Raw genomic sequence first — 19378 nt, forward strand, 5'->3', positions numbered from 1 at the left:
GTCAGAGTCGACGATGGAGCTATCTCCGCTGCCATTTATGTATGAGGGCCGAGGGATCAGCACAGGATGCCTGCATCTTCTCCGGAACTCCGGGGTATCAGCATATCAGGGCGAGCTACTTGACTCCGGATACCATACACGCGGACGAGCAAAGTTCAGACGGTCTCCACACCAGTGCTATGCCGAATTCCGCGCCGTCGGCTGGCGCAGCCAGTTGGTCATTCATATTCGTATGCGAAGCGTCATTCTGTATATACATTCATGAAAACTTACGTCCCTGCGTAGGCAGGGTGCTTCGAGAGGCATCGCCATGTCTGCTGCTGCAGCGCGGTGGGAGCTCATTGATAAGGTCCTGCGACTGAACTTTAACAAGGTGGAAGCTAACAGCGAAGAGCAATTCAAGAGAAGTGGAAGAACATGGTCGATCGTACAATCTTACCAGGGGACACATCAGGATGCAATCTGATCGCCATGATCCGGAAGCGCTCACACGGTACGCCTATGAGGCATCTCCTCGTTTAGGATTTCGATTAGTGTATATGTGGGCTTGAAACGGCGGACCCGCGAGCCGTCAATTGCGGTTGAATGCTTGTGCACCCTGGCATCCGCTACCGCAGCCAAATGGCAGCTTAATCGGTCGGGTCAAGGGCATGCGGCAGGAGACGAACACCATCTATAGATTACCGATCATGATGCGGGAGATTGAAAACCTGTTGTAACGTGTGTAGAGACGATGGGGGCGTGGAAAGTGCCGGACTACAAGTCTTCCATGCCCCACCTGGTTTCCGTGATCCTTATTCAACCCGAGATATCGGGAGAAGGTATAGGGGTAATTACGGGCTCGACATAGTTCTGAATCCCATACTTCATAGAGCTCGAACTTCTGGATGGGATGGCGGTGAACTTCGCTGAATGGCATCTCGTATGTTTTACCTATACAAAGATGCGACGACTTCGCACCAGTACCCTGGCTCAAGTCGGTAATGGTTGGAGCCGCATGAAGTTGGAGGAAGTTTGAAAGGACCAATGATGTCGCGCACGGCGGAGAGATATCGCCAACCCATGCGACAAAGCGAGTACAGCGACCAGCAAATCCGTACATGTCGTGTTACTCCTTCGTACAGCTGACGAACCCTGTAGTGGGTCGGTGACACGATGGCGCAAACCATCCTTGCGAAATACAGACTAAGAATATCGTTCGTGCATGGGATTACTCATTCTTCCTCGTCGTCATCGGATTCTGTGATCGAAAGCATGAACCGTTCGTGAGCTGCGGACTGTATATGCCGCAATTTCGCAGCTTCGTCCGCGGAGGACGGTAGCGGTTGACCGTTGGACTGCCATGACGCACGCAAGTCAATGATGCGAACCAAAACGAAGGGACTGGAGAGACGCACAATGGACAACGGTCTGATCTGGCTGAGGTGTGACATGAGGTCGGAAGTCATCATAGAAAGAGCGACGTTATGTCGAGGATCCGTCCTGTCTGAGAGCACGTCGGGCAGTATATCGATGAGCTTGGGGATGCCACGGCAGATATCTTCAAGTTCCGTCATTTGTACCGCATCCGCCACTGCATCTGGGTCCTCCACCTGCGCGCGTAAGGCGTCCAAGCGCGTCACGACGTCTACATAGTCCAAGAAAATTTTGCCGCGAACGTGCCATCCATCTACCGCGCGAATCGCGAACCCAGCAAGCAGGTTCTGCAGGAGCTGGTAGTCCCGTCGGATAACAGCGTCCGGCGCGAGGTGGCGAACGGCGACGTCGTGTGCCGCGTTCCAAAGTTGACCGTCCATGTAGGAGTCATATGCTGCACACATGTCGTCTACGGATATCGCGCAGATGGCCTGAATCGAACAAGATGAGTCATTGTGCATGCACTCGTTGTATCCGACTGACCTTGGCTTCATGAATCCACGATAGAGGAATCTTCAGCTGGCTGTGAAGCCCCCGGATCAGTCGATCCTCACCTATCTCCGATCCATGACGCGTCAAAAGATCCATGATAGCTTTTCTCCGCCTAGTCCATGACCTGGATGAGCCAATGAAACGTTTTGCGCGAGGTGAGACGTACCCGGCTGAACCCTCAATATGCATGAGCACGAATGCGGCATCTTGTAGCATACCCCTTTGCTCGAGCTGATGTGCGTAACTGCTGGCGAGCAAATCAGCGGTCGGACTGTGACCTTCAACCTCCTCGCCCTCTGTCTCGTCGCCCGGCGGTCCAGGATCTCCGCGGTCAGCGAAGTCCCTGAGCCGTAGACAGCGAGAGAACAGAATGTACAGATGCCAAGGGAAGCTGTAATCAACCGGGGAGGGTCCGAAGGATAAGGGGTTCAGGACGTCAGACAGAGAGCACGAAGGGATGGCGAACAATCTTATGAGGGAATACAGGGCATCGGATGGTAACTGGGGAGCTGGTAGATTCCATCTTGACGTTGTCGGTGGAGACGACTCCGAATACCAGGGTTGCGGAGGGGCTATCTGCGCCGATGCGTCGTGCGCGATCTCGTCGTACGCCTCGTATACCTCTGCCACAGACGCGTCCAGGGGCATGCCGTGCCACAGATAGAGCCCGAACGTCCGCTTCCAGTCCAAGCCGTCCGCGACGTTGATGTCCGGACACCGCTCGATGCCCTTTCCGTTCGAGCCCTCGAGCACTTCCACAATCCCCGCCAACAACGCGTATAACTTGCGCACGTGCTCATCCATGTGAACGTCCACCTTCTGCTCCCGCCAGACGCGGAGCTGCTCCTGCAGGTCAATACGAAACTCGGCGTCGCCGCCGCTTTGCGCGATGAGCGATGCGAGGTGCAGGTTCCCGCCGTCCATCGCGGCATCGCAAGCCTTCTCGATCTGGTTCCCAGAGAGGTGCGTGAACGCCGCGGAGGCAGCCGACGCTGCAAAATTCGCGCGGAGGTCGGCGTCAACAGCGGGAGAAACAGCTTCTTCGAGCCATGCAGAGAGTGCGGCTTTCCGCCGGATGCCTTCTATTCGTTTCCGCACGTCTGGCGGAGCGGAATCGGGGAGGTGAAGGTCCATCTCGTCGAAGAGAGCGTGACCGAGCCGGAAGAGTGACGCCTCCCAGGAGCGGTCCTGAGGGGCGTACAAGGAGCATATAGAGGCAAAGTTGAGCGAACGGGAAGGAGACGCAAAGGGGACACCCTCCGCGTCGAATTTTCGTTCCGTATGACTGAGCTGATGCCGCAGCAACCGTTGAAGCCGCTGCTCGAGCTGCCCATCTTGTGGCTCCTCCGGAAACAATGGTACGGAGGAGATCGTGATTTCCGATGTGTTGGCGGCTGTTTTGCTAGGACAGCGCGTGAGAGTCATAGTTGGAAATACTACAGGCTGCTTACAGGGTGCTAGATGGCCCGCATATTCGCCCGAGATGCACAAGTGTACCGTTCGGACCCCAACCAACGCGGAAAGAACGGCCGAATGCGAGACCTGCGTCTACCATGGCGGCTTCTTGACCGCTGACAGAGGATACGGCGTTTTCAACGCGCGCGTATTTTGCAGGCCGGTAAGGTTCCGGTTCAACGGCGTGGTTGAAGGACGGTCGCTGCGAGTGCGATCAGCATTTCCATCCACAGAGCTGGCACGGCACATGCGCGCACCTCGACGCTTTCCGTTCCCAGTCCGCCGCCATCAGACCCTCTGCTGTGTTTCCGGTTCAGTTGCAAATGGAGCGGCCGCTTGGTTTGCGAAGCGGCTTTCAGCGCGGCCTCCTCCTCCGGCATACGAAACAGGGAAGCTTGCATGACGTGGACTCTTCCTGGCTCGACGCCTAGCTGCTGCGCCCTGAGTATCACGGTTGGATCAGGGCGCGTTTTTGATTGTGGGGGTTGCGAGGGTTGTGGAGGCGGCGGAGGTGGCGGCGTGCGGGAGGACGAGCGCGAGGAGGATGCCGATTCTACCGTGGGCGGTGGGTGTTTCCTGACGCCGTTCGCCTTCGGCGCAGGTTTCTTCGGGGTCGCCACGAGCTCGTCCTCGTCCATGCGGGACGCGTCCGAGTCTGAGGAAGACAGGTCATCGTCGTCGTCGTTGTACGCGCCGAACGAGCGCCTCCGCAACGCCGGCGGCTTTGGGTTGGGGATCTCGGAGTCGGACGAAGACGACAGCGAGGACGAGTCGTCTGAGTCGGAGTCGTACGCCCGGAATCGCGCCATGGTCAGAAAGCACGCGCTGCCGCCAGAGGATCTCGCGAAGGAGGTTGGTACGGCACAGCCACCGCAATCCACAAAGAGTTGTTCTCCCGTTGACATGCAAAACACTTTTGCATTGTGTCCCAGTCATTAGAGACATTTCGTTCTCAATTATTATTGAGATCTGTTATCAGAATTTTTTGAGAAATTATCAGGATGTGGGGCTCTTAAGCGTGTGAATGTGATTGTTCTGAACTTTTGCTGCCGACGCACGTACGTCATAACACGGGATCGCGTTCAACGCCTCGACGGCGGATGCGTCGCACCACCACCTATAAAACCCTGGACGCTGGTCGCGTATGGAATCATCTCTTACGCACTCGACAACCATGGCTGACGACAACACATTCTCTTTCCCTCCCGTCGTGCAATACCCATTGTCAGCTGACCGAATCATATCGCGGCCTGACGGCCGCGAACAGGTTGAGTTGGCGCAGACAGATGCTGGTACAAACACGAACAGTGTCACTGAGGAGCCTCTGGCCAGTGGTACGCACATCTTAGACTTGCAGATCATTCCTGCATAACACTTTTCATAGACAGCGCATCACCAGACATTCCACTGGATCCCCGTTTGTGTGTTCCTGACCCAGAGAAGACACCACTACCTGAACCACGATTGGTATGCATATCAGCACTCAAGTCACTCCAGGTGCTGATCCTCGATATATCACAGCACGACGTCGACAGCGACGATGAACACGACGGCAACAGTGACGACGACGAGGTGATACATAAGACTGCAGCACCGAAGAAGCGTCTAGTAGTTACACCCGCAATGCTGAAGGCCCTTGTTGAAACCTCTGTCGAAATGGATCCGTGGACCAAGGGTCACGGTAAGATGACCAACGTGTGGCAGAATATTACCGAAGTGCTCCAAAGCCGTGGTCACTTTAGCGGGAGCGATTGGAAGACGGTTCGCAACAAGATGTGTGCTTTGATTGATGTCCATATGGTATGGTTATGGTTTCCGATGTTAACTATCTCATGTTCTTGCAGGGCAAAGCAGCACCGCACGCTACAAAGAAGATGAAGCAGATCCTCAAGTCTAAAGGTGGCCGGACCATGGAGGGTTTATTGGAAAAGGCACAAGATTTGCGGGAGCAGGCGGCGGCTCGTAGCGCACAGCAGAAGATAGCTGATCTTGAGGTAGGGGTCGTGTTACCTTGCCTCTATCATTCACTAAGTACGAGCTATGCTGCCAGAGAAAGGAGCGCGAGGACAACGCCGGTCACGAGTTGCGAGAAAATGCAATGCGCGGAAAACGGCACATAGACCATGTTAGTGGCTCAGAGAAGGAGAATGGCAACCGATCCGCAAAGCGGCGGCGTGTATGCAATGCTGACATTCTGGCGACGATCGAAGAGATGAACAAAGAAAGGCGGATTGACCGTGAAGAACGTAGACATCAGTACGAGATGACGCAGAGGGAGCTGGCTACATTTCGTGATGCTCAGCGCGAAGGTATGGCTGAAGTTGCAGCTGCTGTTCGCCAACTTGCTGCCGTAGCGAAAACCACTGCTCAGTAGATCCCACACCGCAGACCACATAGATTTCGGATTGATAGTCACATAATGTATTACTATGTACCATTGAATCGTAATCACACTCATAGTGCTAGTGATGGAAATATTGTTCAAGCGTTGGTGGAGGACATGCAAATCTTCTCGATATCTGGTTTGGATGCAAACAATTGCGAGCATTGGTAAGTAACACACCAACACGGTACCAAATACCAACAGGCGACCAATATATCTTCATAACCCAGCACATACGGAGGAATGGCCAATATCGGAGCACCTCCGCGAATCCATGCTCGACCTCAACACGCAAAGACCCCATAGTGTCATTGAACTGGCGCTGTTCGGCACTCAGTTGACCACCAGAGCGTGTGTTGAATGGGCTGAGGATAAGGTGACTGACACCATATGCGGAATCACCGTATACCTGCATGTACTGCTCGCCGGGCGGGGCTGTAGTCGGGACATCGGGACGACGGGCGTATGCCTCACAGTATTGAAGAAGGTGTGATTCGCGCAAGAGCCAGTTGTCGTTATGGCGTCCTTCGACTGGTCCGAACAGATGGACGATCAAGCCGTCCGGAGAAACCAAAGCGGAGTACTTGAGTGCATGCCCTGCAAAATGGCCGTTGTATGCAACCCGTTGGTTTTGAACTGGGCGGCATACTCCTCGGAATGTGCAGTCGAGGAAGGCCCAGATGTGCAATGATGGGTACCTGCTGACTTGTTGTGTAGCCTGACAGTATGTGACCAGGCGCGAGGAAGACAGGAGGAAAGAGTGATCAAAATCAAGAAGGTGACCCCATGTACGTTCCAAATAACAGGTAAGACTATTGATTAGCTCAGTGAGAGAGCTTGTGGACCGGTCATACATCAACGTCAAGTCGGCCAAGGTCCCCGCATTACGGTATCGCGCGAGGAGAAGGCATAAGGCTTCCACTGCATGAAAGCAGTGGTGACTTTCAGTCCTATATGGTTCGGGTACTTCAAGGACTCCAACAAGTGCAAGGATATCCTCAACGGAGAAACTAACAAGAGGTTTGTCAAGACACGATGCACGAGAAAGTCCGGGAGACATACCCAAAGCGATGATGACATTCAGCAGGCTCCATCTCCTCCAACCAACTCAGAGATATACGCTGGCCACCTGGACTGATGCCAGTGGCGGGTCTCTGCATGCCCGTTGCCATTGCGAGGTAGGCCTCGGCAACATCGACACTTGGGTCGTCCCCTTGAGGTATCTCCAAGAGTGCCATAACGGAGTCAAGTGCGTTGGTTGGCGTACAAATGCTGCTAATGGCCGTGGCCACAGCAGCTAGTAAAGCAGGGTCAAGTGGCATGTACAGGCGGGATGAGCGGTGGCCACGTCAAGAGCAACAGCACGCATTTCTCTCCCGCGTCGTGCGCGCATGCCGCACCGCGAGAAAGTTCAGAAAATTTCGTCGGAATTCTGAACAAATCCTCTAGAAATAATCAGAACTTGAGTCCGAAATTATCAGGATCTCAATGATTATCGAAAACGAAAAGTCTCTATTGTCTGGCATATGGCATTCTTTACAAAACACGGCGATGCCCTTCTATTGTTATAGCCTCGGGCAGAGTACAAGCTCGTGACTCATGCTATCTGCCCATTGGTACTGCGTCGGACTTCAGGACGTCCACCATCAGGAAAAATCGGACTATCGAAAGAGTCACTTATTGGGTACCGAAACCCTCTAAAGCTACTAAATGAGCACGTTTTAGTACGTTTTAGGAGGTTTTGAGCAAATCCGGGTTTTCCTGATGACGGTGCCGCTACCGCAAGGGTGTCGACATGGCATCACAGGTCCAGACACCATCATTGGACTGTACGATCCATTGGACGCCTGGACTGGAAATCCCGGCGCACGATGCGGTGAAGAAAATCATGCTGACCGCAGTAACGAGAGCTCAAGGGACGGATCTCTGCCCAAATCAACCTCACAACAACATCGGATTGCTCCCGAGCTTCCAAACACATAGAAGTAATTATACGCGTGACGACGATTAAGATAAGTAATTTGTCACGGTGATGCCCAGGGAGTGCCCAGCTACCTCCAAGTGAGAACGGGGAGTACTATGTACATGGCTAGCAGTTATCGATCAGTGCTTGATCTCGCCGCCGTACAACCCTGCGGACGGAACGTCAGGATGGTTGGGTGGAACTCGAAGATAATACGACTTACAGTACTGAGCCGCGTATTTCACGGAGATGTCGGGCGTTCCGGGAGTGCACTGGAGAGGGGGGTCAGCGACGACCGCACTTCGGTGAGGATGTTAACGACTGTGCTTACGGAGGCAGGAGGCTGACCGCCGCGGGTCTGGACACGGTAGACATTGTCCGCGAGTTCTCCCTCAACGGCAGTGAGGAAGACCTAACGAAGCAAATCGTTCAGAGTCAGGTTATCACCTTCATGTGGCGGGACGCAACTCACCCAGGTAATGTCAGTAGCGGCGTTGGGCGCGTTCACGGCCGCGGTCTTCGAGGCAACGACGAAGGCCTCGGAGTTGCCCTTGAAAGAGGCGCTGGTGAAGTCCCATTTCGGGCTGACGCCCGTGCCGGAGGGCGAGGGGACGTAGTAGTGCTGCCCGAGGACCTCAGGCTTCGTCGGGAACTTGGCGGCGGTGGAAATGATTTCCTGGGTGGTGACCGAGGCAGGAGCCTTCTCCCATGCTCCATAGATGTGGTCGACCGCGGAGTTGAAGAAAGGGGTGGAGTAGAGGCACGAGCCATCGACGAGCTCGGCGACGGCACCGACGTTCGTCCAGGTGGAGGTGGACGCGGTGCAGGTGTAGTTTTGCACACCGGCAGCCAATCCAACTAGGTAATGACGATATCAGTATCCGAGGTGCCTCGCATAAATGATTGAAGACATACTGAAGGACGGGCCAGTGGTTGGAGCTGTGAGACCAGCGGGCACGGAGAAGGTAGCCTTGGAGATATCACATCCATGCCTCGGGAAGTACAAGGCGGATGCTTGAGCAGTAACGAATGCGAGGACCGCAGCGGTGGCGGAGACTTTGGTGAACATTGCAGAAGGGTGAAGGAAAGAAGGTGAGGAGACAAAGTATTAGGTATGTGCTGAACTCGGTGCAATGAAGCCCCAGCGGTTCGATGAGGACAGAAGACCGCCATCGTCCAGGATTTATACCCCCCGGATAGACTCTTGCTGGGAGAGTAGTGCTGACAGTAGACGCCGTACTACTTACTCTCTGGTGCGCGCCATCATTCCTAAATGAGCGGTATGATCAACGTATGATCGCCCTGGGGAAGCATCTGCTCGCGCGGTGATTGGCAAGGATGGTGAATACAGCAATGGTCTGCCATTCGAGGAGGAGCTGAAGACGAATCAGTGACAGGGACCCATCAGAGGAGTGACCTGGTCATTTCCATGGCGATGTGAGGTTGACTGGTGATGCGCCCGATGTCTTTGGGTGGACGTTCAGAGCGGGTTCGGGTTTTCGCGACCGAGGGCGTAATCTAGCGGACGACGCCTCGCCGTACTGCGTCCAGGGCTCCTGATGGCGCCCAGAAATCTTTCCGCGTAAGTTTCTGGACGGGTCAATGCTCTTGACGCGATCCATGCGCGTCCGGAACAGGTCCGGAACGCAGCTTTGAGCCTTGTGCAGGCTGGTGTAAACGAGCAACCGCGTCCGCTGGAGAAATTCCGATATTCCCAGGCTGTCTCGGCTAGCTTCGTGGCGATGAGCTGACGTTTTAACGCCTCCCGCTGCGCAGAGCGTCCGTCTCTCACTTGAACCCGTCCTCCGCGTTTGCAGGACTCCCCGTCAGGTGTTGTCATATGAGAATGAAACACGGACACTCATAGCAAAGGTCTGTACCCAGACCCGTCCTGTCTCAGACAGCCTGATGATGATGCGGATCTGTCTCATCCAGCGCCTTGTCTTTCCCAGACCACTCACATCCATGCTCCGGCAGTTATCTTCGTCACCCTGGTTTCTTTTGCCGATCTTCATTACGTTCCTGCTGCAGCCGCTATGGACAGACCGCTCTGGGCTCATCGACGCGTCGTCTGATACCCCGCACTCCAAACGCATCCTGCTCCTGACGGCACATCCAGATGACGAATGCATGTTTTTCGCGCCCACGTTGCTCGCTCTCATGCGCGACCAGGGCCGTAGTCGGGAAGTCTACTCACTCTGTCTGTCAGTAGGAGATGCCGATGGACTGGGTGAGACGCGCGCCCGCGAGCTTGGAAAAAGTTTAGACATACTCGGTATTGATGAGCGCCGACGGTCGGTTGTTGATGTTCCGTACGTGCATCCTTTGACATGAGATGTGGAGCTTACCTACACCTTCCGGAAAAGTGAATTGAAGGACAATTTCACCTCGTCCTGGGACCAGCAAGTGATCGCGGACCTTCTGCGGCCCTATGTCGCAGAACATCGAATCGATACCGTGCGTCGTCCATGAGAGCGCTCGGAGCAGCATTCTTTGATCACCCGCCCTACAGATCCTCACGTTCGATCAAGGAGGAGTTTCTGGTCACCTCAACCATGCTTCGCTACCGCGCGGCGCCGCACAGCTACTTTCCGCCTTACCGCCTGGAGACCGTCCCCGTGTCTTCTCCCTCGTCACAGTGCCCCTGGTACACAAGTACATTGGCCCCTTAGCACCTCTTCTTGCGAAGCTGGACGTTCTATACGCCACTGCTCTGCGCGTGGCGAGTGGAGGCAAGAGCACAACTCAGAGTGCTCAGACCATTGCATTCGTCGCCGGCCTACAAGACTATCTGATCGCCCTCAAGGCGATGAGGCAGCACTGGTCACAACTAGTTTGGTTCCGCTGGTTATACGTAACATTTTCCCGATATATGTGGGTCAACGAATGGGTGCCGGTGTCAGTCTCGGAAGATGCGTAAACCATGTAACATGTTGTAACACTAAAATGAGATCAGCCAGAGACATCGCACACTAAACAGTACAGAACAATGTGAGATTCGTAAATCGACGATTTCACCCCGGGTCGGATCGCTATGACTTCTGCACATGTGGAGGTACCACTTGTGCGGACGTCTTGTCAACGTAACCGAATTTCTTCCGCAGCAGCCCGTTGTCTGCCAACTGTCCAGATCGCTCGGCGCCAACCAACTCCGGTCTGTCCAGCGCCAGACGCGCAGGGACGTAGCTGGCGAGGCTGTCACCAAACGTAGGACGGAACATCCGCACAGTGCAGTAGAGGAGCAGAAGTGCCCAAAGCCCAAGGAGGGCGAAGGACACCGCGGCGAGCATGTCGTTGCGTATGCGCCCAGACACGGTGTCATATTGCAACCCCGGAAAGACTTGGTCGGTCCTGCGCGCGGCCAGGCTGACGGCGGCGGCCATGTGCGTCGCGCCCTTCCACATCTGCGCGGCAAGCCCGGTGACGGAAGGCTGGGTGTAGGTCACCGAGCCGCTGCCATCGTAGTCCGCCACGTAGTCGAGCATGGCCAGCACGGCCGCCTGAGCTTCGTCCGTGTCGGCCGTGTTTTGCAGGTTCCAGATGGCGGCGTAGAGGGGTTGGAGGAGCGGCTCGCCACTTTGGGCCTGGCTGGCGTTGTACAACATCGTTTCGTTGAAGGACTCATATGTGCCTTGGCGTCCGTTCAGTAGAGCATTCCCAGTCGACACCATCGTGTGGCATGTCACCAGCCCGGTGGTCTCCACTGAATCTGGTACGTCCAGGAACGTCCCGTTCGAGACGTCGAACCAGATGTAGCCGGTGATACCGGTGGAGTCTGGCGTGTCGGTCCAGCTCGAACCCCAGGTGGTGTTCATGCAATACACCGCGGACACATTGACACCTCCAGCGGGCGTGACCCTAAACTTGCCGAGACCCCAGTCGTCGCTCAGCGACGCGTTCCAACCAGGGAAGCCTGCTTGGCAAACCAAGTTTGGCGTGACGGTATCGCCGGCACTGAATGGATCCTCGTCTACTTTGTTGCACGATCCCTGAACCCGTATGCCAGGGAGGATGACGTCTGCTCCCGAAACGTCTCCGGCGAAGAAGAAGTCCTCGATCGTGCTGCTCCCGTCCCGATTGACGCCCGCCGGCGTGAAGACACTGGTGTTGTAAATGCCGTCGACCGTCATGCCGCTGGTCCATGCACCCGAGCCGATTGCCAGCTGGGCATACGCGTCGATAGCTTCCAGCCGTGAGGGGGCCATGGCATTCGGTATGACCGTCACATGCTGCTGGACATCGACGGTGGAAACGGGATAAGCGCGGGTGAGGACGATGGGGGTGACGAGCGCCGTAAGGCATGTGAGGGAGAAAATCACGAATGTCGAGGATACGAAGGACTTCGCCGTCCACATGCCGACGATGACGCTGGAGAGCCCGGCAGGGCCTTGGTAGTTTCCGTCAGCGAGCCAGAACAGCTCGAGCCACGTCCGCGGCGCCAACCGGCGTGACTGAAGCGCGGACACTCCGAGGCGAGCAAGGTGCATGGCGGTTATGGCACCATGGCTCTGAGCGAAGACGGTCAGAAAAATTGAAGGCAGGACGCTGATGGACCAGGGTTGCGTAATGGACTGCGGCGCTCTTTTGACGGAGATTTCTAGTACCGCGATTGTTGCAGCAATGAAGGCTACCCATACCACGAGTAGGACTGTACTCCGAGGGTAATATCCTAGAGGCTGCTTTGAACGCGATGGGGGGTATCCTTCATTCCCTAGAGGTGTGCCGTATGAGTCGTTGGTTACCAGTGGCGTCTTATAGGGGTCGTAAGGTTCATCCTGTCTTTCCCCACTGGCGTCTCGAGAGTATCCCATGACTGGAGTATAGTAGATGGATGACATTCCCTGTACAGATCTCCTACTTATTTGATTATCAACGCGGATACATGCTGGCACATGCTGTGCGATACTCACCGCAAGGCGAAAGAGGGCCGGTCGGGACTGCAGGCTCAAGGGATGTCGGGGATGACAGAAACAAGAGGACATTCCGAGTCGTTCGGTTCTCCTACATAACGCGCTCATGCAAGGACGCATGCTGAGCACGGGCGACGAGATTCAGACCTACGATGATGTATGAATTTAGCCGAGGTCGCCAATCAAAGCTTGAGCCACGTTGACGGAGAGTCTGACTCCGAGATGCCAGGAGGTGCCTCGCGTTCCTCTCAAGACCCCACTTGTATGTATTATTGAGTGAGGCTACTTACAAGTAACTCTGTAGCCAATCTTGCGCCAATCCACCGCACATGTAGCGAGCTCATTACCATGCTTTAAGCTTCAGTTCATAGCTACGTAGATATGGATTGGGCTTAAACGTCACCGACTTCACGGCCACCGGTTGCGACGTGCGGGCGTCTATCAAGGGCAAGCCCTACCAGAACCCATCGTGTGTGAGCGACGTACGTGTATGTGGGTAGACCTCTAAAGCAGTAAATACTGTAGGGCCTGGTCGGGAGCAGGAAGTTTAGGATCGTGAGTTGAGAGTTGCCGCATGCGCGCGTTACAGGCGTGGGAGTCACGCATTTCGGTAGACATCGCACTGCGATCGTCTTGTATCGTTGTGCACCGCGTTTTGGAACTGTCATCGTACAGTCAGCATAACAGTGCATTTAAGTCAGATTCTATGCTGCATTTAATTTTTCTCGGTGGTCAGGAGCCCATTTGAGGATCGTCTGACCTTGCTATTACTGAGGTATTGCTCTGTTCGCAGATTTCGAACTGATACGAAGCAGTAAGAATCATCAAGAAACTGTGAATGTACTCTAGATACTATAACAGTGCTGTATGTGAGATTTGAGATCACTTAGGCTCTCGCAATCATGAATCCAATGGGTCAATAGAGAGCTTTCAATTTTGATATATATCGAGATTTTGATATCCTGTGGCCAAAACGCGCGCCGAATCGAGTGATTTGAATACGAAAGCTCGATATATATCGATTTTGAAAGCTGTCTAATGCACGACGGCGCGACGAAGCGCGACGCGACAAGTGTATGGAAAGCAAGAGTGAGCAGCTCATTTGCCGAGTTCATTTGGCTAAGCGAGGGCTGTGCCGCGGCTGGGACCCCAGATACCGGCTATTTCAGTGCGTATACTGCAGTTATCAGTGTGCATACAGCATGAAGTCAATGCCATTGTGCTGTAGTGCAGCATTTCAAGCAATTGTTGAAATTCCCAAGGAAGGCGGGTACCCATGTACTATTCTGACTTTTGAAATTGGGCGTAGGAATATATGAACCAAGCCATACATGTGCACAACCTAAGACATCAGCAGTGCACTGCGATTGTCTGGTCCATCACTTTCAGAGTGCCCTCCGTGAGCCTTCTTCACATTGGCATTTGTGATCCTCTGCGTGTTTCACGTGGAGTACATTGGCGGGGGCGCAGGGTATAGGGATGATAGTAAAAATATGTGCTAGACGGAGGCGATCTCGGGTTTTCAGGGACTCCACCGTCCACCCTCGGGCACGTCTGCTTTTTTGAAAAAAAGCTGGGTACGTGGCACCAATGGGGTGCCACAGGCAGAGTGGCCAGGATTGTCTCCGGTATTTATGCTGACCGAACGCGTTGCATCGACACGTCCACAACACGTTCACGTGCGCCACATACGTGACCATGTTTGGTAGTACGTGACCTTGTTTGGCAGTGGCTGTGCCAACGCTGTAGCGCGCTGAAGCGCGAGTCGGCCACCCGATTGGTGCGATCGGGCCCTTGTGCTCGGGACTGCGCGCTGGGCCGCACTCCAGCGTCCTCGACGCTGCACGCGTGCCACGGCCTCACACAGCGCCGCCCCCTGGCCTCCTCGACAATGCATAGCCCATGCCGTGCATCGCTGCGCTCAACGCCGCATCCGCCTGCTCGCCCTCAACACCGCATGCCCTGGTGCTCAAAGCCCCGCCTCCCAGCCTCCTCAACGCCCTGCCCTCCATCCCACGCACGGCCGCGCTCAACGCCGCACCTGTCCACGCCGCACCCGTCCGCCCACCCTCACCACTGCTCGCCCGCCCTCAACACCGTCCGCCCCGGCGCCCAACACCCCGCCCCTCGACCTCCTCCGCAATGCACGCACCGCCCTCCAAGCCACGTGGGCCCGCCCTCAACGCCTCGCGCCGCGGCACTCAACGCCCCGCCCGCGGCCTCCTCGACGCTGCACGCCCCGCCCTCCATGCCGCGCCGCAGCGCTCAACACTGCAACGTCCCCGTCCTCCATGCCGCTTGCCCCCCCTCGCTCAATGTCGTGCACCCTTCAGTAGCGTACAGGCCGCTGTCGTGCCGCGATATCGTAAGGTAGAGATCACTCAATAATATACAATTGTACCTGAGAGCAAACGAGTGAGTGGTTCACAAGATATGCATGAGCGACGAGCCCCGCCTCCCGACGCCCGACGCAACCACGCGAGCGAAGCCCCGCCACCTGCCTGATCGGGTGTGGGAACTTACCCCTTTGGGAACCACCGCGCCGCTCAACTCCTCCCGCCCTCTGGCTCAAAAACTATCTGGATGACTGCACCCAACTACGCCCTGACCTTCCGACCTGTCAGACCAACTTCGCTGTGCCCTCAACCGCCGATAAATGGGCTACTTCTGCCTCAATACCTCTCCTCATCCCAAAATCCGGTGCCGCCGCTTGTTGCCCTCGCTATGATGCCATGGACCCTTTCAAAAGCTTTCCTCGGTTTCTTTCTAAGTCTTTAGTGCTTGAGAGGCCGTTCAGGATGCTCTCACCATTTTCAGAATCATTTTCCCTATCTCCTCCTCCTCCCCTTGAAGTTTATTATGACTCAGACACGAACGTAGCTACGAGCCTCCGTCCAATAGATTAGCTTTGTACGCATACAAAAGAGGCCCTTACTGTCTCAAGTCTCTATTTTATTGTTCCCCAAGTGTTTGGTGGGTGATATAGTGTCAACTAAGTGAACTTAAGTCCATTTTGATGTACCGTTCGCCATACACTACAGCATTGTTATTCATTTGAGACTAAGCTACTTTGAAACTCTCAAAAACCGTATCTCACTTTGCTAAAAGCTATGTGCAGCTGCTCTCATTCGACATCCCGATTACTCTGTCTTTCAGGTGTTCCCACGGTCTCCTGGATATACTCTCGGATAGTACACCTTGCTAGACTACTCTAAGGACCTCCCCTGACCATTAGCAACCTCTGCCCAACCCTAAGTCTGGCCTGGCACACCAGTGAGAATCACTGCTCGCACATTACAGTATGTCTGCACTGATGGACACCAGGACTCCATGGACATGGATGTTTATGTTTTGTGTGCGTTGAAAAGGTTCAAGAGCAGCGAAGTTGTATTTTGAGAGACCGGGGTTGTGACCCCCATGGTGTCTGAGGATTTGTACCGGTACAAAAGCACAGAGATAACCCACTGCAAATTCCATTATCACTGAAGCTGGGTATCATTTGTTTTGACAACTGACAAGACGGGCATTAGATGGGTGAATACCAGGAATGGATGTGGGCCAAATGTTCATTGAAAATTGTACATGTCTCAAATACATGATTGTGATCTACTCATGCAATGGTGATGGTGAAGGCGCGGGGCACCCGCCTTTTTTCCAGTCCTGAAGGCACTTGTGGCTGACACTGAATATGTCATGTGACCTTGCTTGTCATTTTTCCGTTATGCCTCTGTTGCACAAAACAAGAAAACGACAAGCTGAGGTCACGTGATGCGCGGGGAAATTGTTGGATTTTTGTCCTGCATCGAGGACCGAGGACGAAGGACAAAAAAACAACTAAGCGCGGGAAAATGCAAATAGGGGCATAGGCTTGAGGAGCGTTTCCGGCGTGTATGCAATATGAGCGCTGCAGTCAGTCTGAAGGCGAAGTACTTAAGAGCACACTCTTTAGTTGATGATGGCATTGAATTCATGCTGTATGTACACTGATAACTGCAGTATGCACATTGAAATAGCCGGTATCTGGGGTCCCAGCCACGGCACAGCCCTCGCTTAGCCAAATGAACTCGGCAAATGAGCTGCTCACTCTTGCTTTCCATACAAGTGACAGGATGTGACGATCACATGAGGTCACATCGCCGAAACTCCAACGATTGTTTCACGGGCCCACCCAAGGCCCACCCCAAGAACGATTGTCTTCTTGATTTAGTTAGAGGCGGGTTCACGAGCTTAGTGCTCCGCCAGGCATCTGCAGCCTTGGGTACTTTTCGCTATGTCTCTGCTCTAACCCCTTCTATGTCCTGGCCGCACCCGCCGAGAGCAGCAGTGGGAGACAGTGGGAGTCTCCTTCCTGCCGACGACATTTGAGGTCCTTGAAGAACCTGTCTTCGTGTCAGGTGTTCAGCACTTTACTACGTTATTCGAGCGACGTATAGACGCCAAGCCGTTTAACGCCTTCACGAAGTGCAAGAGAGGTTACTGAATGCGTCCCCGGGTTCACATGGGCTTCAGCCTCGGTCGAGGATTGGGCGAGGAAAGCCATGAGTCCATCGCCATGGATGATAGCGACAGGAAGGTGTTGTGCAAGGTCCGTCTATCGGAATACGGACTTCTTCAGATGGAGTTGGCTCAATCAGCTGGATGTATCACGCAGAGCACTTTCCCTTTTGCGTCCACTACTGATGCCGGTCTCTCGCGCCTCCGCCAGTATATAACCTACTTGCTCATGGCCTTCCTTCCGCGTCCTGACCATCTCGGACGACGATGACGCTCTCTATGGTTTTATCCGACCCGCTCACGCTAGCAGGCCTCGGTCTCGCTGCCGTGGTGGTCGCTCATATTGGCGCATACCTACTTGACCCGCATAATATCCGTGATATTCCTGGCCCGACTCTTGCAAAGTTCAGCGATGCCTGGCTGGGATGGGTCGCAGCGAAGGGCCATCGGTCGGAGGTCGTGCACGAGATGCACGCCCAGTATGGTCCGTGGACTGTCTTCGGTGACGATTGTCTGCTTCTCACCTGCCGTTGCGATAGGTCCTGTTGTCCGGATCGCGCCGAACCATGTTTCTATTGCAGAACCTCAGGCATTGCAGATCGTCTACGCTCACGGCAATGGATCGCTGAAGTCCAACTTCTACGTGCGTGCTCTATAATGCCCACGGCTGTTCACAACTGAAAATCATCTGGGACCCTTGTTCCAACAGGATGCATTCGTGTCTATTCAACGAGGGCTATTCAACACCCGAAATCGCGCCGATCATGCGCGCAAGCGCAAAATTGTCAGTGCGATCTTCAGCATGAAGAACGTACTCGAGTTCGAGCCTCATGTACGAGAGTACGTCGGCCTACTGATCAAGCAATGGGACCGCTTGTGCGCGGAGGCCGTCAAGGGTGGTTCGGGAGATGAGGGCGAAGGTGGATGGCGCGGTGAGAGCGGGAGGCTATGGTTGGATTGCTTGCCATGGTATAATTACCTTGCTTTTGACATCATTGGTGCGCATTTTGGGACGTTACCGATCTCGCATTCGATGACCTTAATAAACGTACTTCTAAAGGCGACCTGGCCTTTGGTCAGTCGTTCGGCATGTTGCACGCTTGCAAAGACTCTGCTCCCGTAGCGCTCTCGCAAGATGAGGCAATGAAAGCGTATGGGTCCGCTTCCGGATACAAAGTCGTCTCCATCCCGGCTGTCCAGATTCTGAACGACCGCGGCGAGTTCTCTGCCTCGATAGGCGTCCTGCCGCCTGCGTGGAGACCATTTGTCAAAAATCTCATCCCTTGGTACCGCAACGGCAGCAAAGCAGTCAAAAACTTGGCAGGGTTAGCTGTTGCGGCTGTTGCGAAGAGACTGGACAGGGATACTCTCAACGGGGGCAGCGATAGGGTAGATTTGTTGGCGAAGTTGCAGCAAGGGAAGGATGACGAGGGCAAGCCGATGGGGAGGGAGGAGCTGACGGCCGAGGCATTGACGCAGTTAATTGCGGGGTCAGATACAACGTCCAAGTCAGTATCATTACCGTCTTCCTTCCTCGGTGGTTGTTGACTGCGACCAGCTCTTCATGCGCAATCACCTATCACCTCGCTGCCAACCCCAATGTCCAGGCCAAGCTGCATGCGGAACTAGATGAGGCTCTCGGCACGGACGACGACCCGGTGGCGATCTTCGATCAAGTGAAGAGGCTCACGTATCTGCAAGCTGTCATAGATGAAACGCTGCGGATCCATTCCACGTCCGGGATCGGCCTTCCGCGGATTGTACCAGCCGGATCAGGTGGAATGCACGTTGCCGGACACTTCTTTCCGGAGGGCACGGTCTTGAGCGTGCCAACGTACACGATTCATCGCGACAAGGAGGTGTGGGGCGAGGATGTGGAGGTGTTCAGGCCAGAGCGATTCTTGGAGGGAGATCAGGCTGTGATCCAGAAGACGTTCAATCCCTTCTCGTTCGGGCCCAGGGCATGCGTCGGGCGCAACCTCGCCAACATGGAGCTGCTGATCATCATCGCGTCCATCCTGCGACGGTACCACTTCGTGCTGGAGCACCCGGAGAAACCCGTACGTAGTCCCTTTCCACCGCTTTCCTTGGTGGTCGTGATAGCTCACCGTCCTCGCGCTATCTAGTTCGACACTCGAGAGGGGTTCCTACGGAAGCCAGTGGAGTGTAAGGTGGGTATCAAACGGAGGAGTGCATAGGCAAAGGAGGCACCATATTATACCTTTCACCCGTTGTATGTATCCGATCAGGGCAGAACATTGGTCT

The 19378-nt window shown here is 54.7% G+C and overlaps 8 protein-coding genes across 8 annotated transcripts; 4 read left to right on the forward strand and 4 right to left on the reverse strand.

Annotated features, from left to right (window-relative positions):
• Nucleotides 1–1144: 1144 nt before the first annotated feature.
• Nucleotides 1145–4172, reverse strand: PUNSTDRAFT_102949 (uncharacterized protein; the record flags this gene model as incomplete). The annotated part of the gene is made up of 6 exons (XM_007384074.1): nucleotides 1145–1337; nucleotides 1398–1847; nucleotides 1900–2020; nucleotides 2075–3310; nucleotides 3360–3565; nucleotides 3621–4172. 6 exons carry the CDS (start codon nucleotides 4170–4172, stop codon nucleotides 1215–1217), a joined length of 2688 nt encoding a protein of 895 aa, XP_007384136.1. The 3' UTR covers nucleotides 1145–1214.
• Nucleotides 4173–4537: 365 nt separating this feature from the next.
• PUNSTDRAFT_134579 (uncharacterized protein) lies at nucleotides 4538–5737 on the forward strand (the record flags this gene model as incomplete). Its single annotated transcript, XM_007384075.1, has 5 exons — nucleotides 4538–4697; nucleotides 4748–4830; nucleotides 4885–5163; nucleotides 5208–5357; nucleotides 5414–5737. The coding sequence occupies 5 exons, from the start codon at nucleotides 4538–4540 to the stop codon at nucleotides 5735–5737; spliced, it is 996 nt and encodes a 331-aa protein (XP_007384137.1).
• An 88-nt stretch (nucleotides 5738–5825) lies between these two features.
• Nucleotides 5826–6806, reverse strand: PUNSTDRAFT_69324 (uncharacterized protein; the record flags this gene model as incomplete). Its single annotated transcript, XM_007384076.1, has 1 exon — nucleotides 5826–6806. One exon carries the CDS (start codon nucleotides 6804–6806, stop codon nucleotides 5826–5828), a length of 981 nt encoding a protein of 326 aa, XP_007384138.1.
• Nucleotides 6807–7849: 1043 nt separating this feature from the next.
• PUNSTDRAFT_44769 (uncharacterized protein) lies at nucleotides 7850–8778 on the reverse strand (the record flags this gene model as incomplete). Its single annotated transcript, XM_007384077.1, has 5 exons — nucleotides 7850–7878; nucleotides 7933–7981; nucleotides 8041–8121; nucleotides 8182–8567; nucleotides 8625–8778. The coding sequence occupies 5 exons, from the start codon at nucleotides 8776–8778 to the stop codon at nucleotides 7850–7852; spliced, it is 699 nt and encodes a 232-aa protein (XP_007384139.1).
• A 698-nt stretch (nucleotides 8779–9476) lies between these two features.
• Nucleotides 9477–10687, forward strand: PUNSTDRAFT_102951 (LmbE-like protein). The gene is made up of 4 exons (XM_007384078.1): nucleotides 9477–9581; nucleotides 9645–10021; nucleotides 10076–10166; nucleotides 10222–10687. Exons 2-4 carry the CDS (start codon nucleotides 9675–9677, stop codon nucleotides 10627–10629), a joined length of 846 nt encoding a protein of 281 aa, XP_007384140.1. The 5' UTR covers nucleotides 9477–9581; nucleotides 9645–9674; the 3' UTR covers nucleotides 10630–10687.
• A 54-nt stretch (nucleotides 10688–10741) lies between these two features.
• PUNSTDRAFT_143852 (uncharacterized protein) lies at nucleotides 10742–12196 on the reverse strand (the record flags this gene model as incomplete). Its single annotated transcript, XM_007384079.1, has 1 exon — nucleotides 10742–12196. One exon carries the CDS (start codon nucleotides 12194–12196, stop codon nucleotides 10742–10744), a length of 1455 nt encoding a protein of 484 aa, XP_007384141.1.
• Nucleotides 12197–14521: 2325 nt separating this feature from the next.
• PUNSTDRAFT_134583 (uncharacterized protein) lies at nucleotides 14522–15007 on the forward strand (the record flags this gene model as incomplete). Its single annotated transcript, XM_007384080.1, has 1 exon — nucleotides 14522–15007. The coding sequence occupies one exon, from the start codon at nucleotides 14522–14524 to the stop codon at nucleotides 15005–15007; it is 486 nt and encodes a 161-aa protein (XP_007384142.1).
• A 2385-nt stretch (nucleotides 15008–17392) lies between these two features.
• Nucleotides 17393–19311, forward strand: PUNSTDRAFT_68781 (cytochrome P450 monooxygenase pc-bph; the record flags this gene model as incomplete). The annotated part of the gene is made up of 6 exons (XM_007384081.1): nucleotides 17393–17597; nucleotides 17653–17756; nucleotides 17823–18111; nucleotides 18174–18621; nucleotides 18672–19173; nucleotides 19240–19311. The coding sequence occupies 6 exons, from the start codon at nucleotides 17393–17395 to the stop codon at nucleotides 19309–19311; spliced, it is 1620 nt and encodes a 539-aa protein (XP_007384143.1).
• Between the last annotated feature and the right edge of the window lie 67 nt (nucleotides 19312–19378).

This window comes from Punctularia strigosozonata (assembly GCF_000264995.1).
Source record: "Punctularia strigosozonata HHB-11173 SS5 unplaced genomic scaffold PUNSTscaffold_7, whole genome shotgun sequence".
Classification (NCBI taxonomy): domain Eukaryota; kingdom Fungi; phylum Basidiomycota; class Agaricomycetes; order Corticiales; family Punctulariaceae; genus Punctularia; species Punctularia strigosozonata.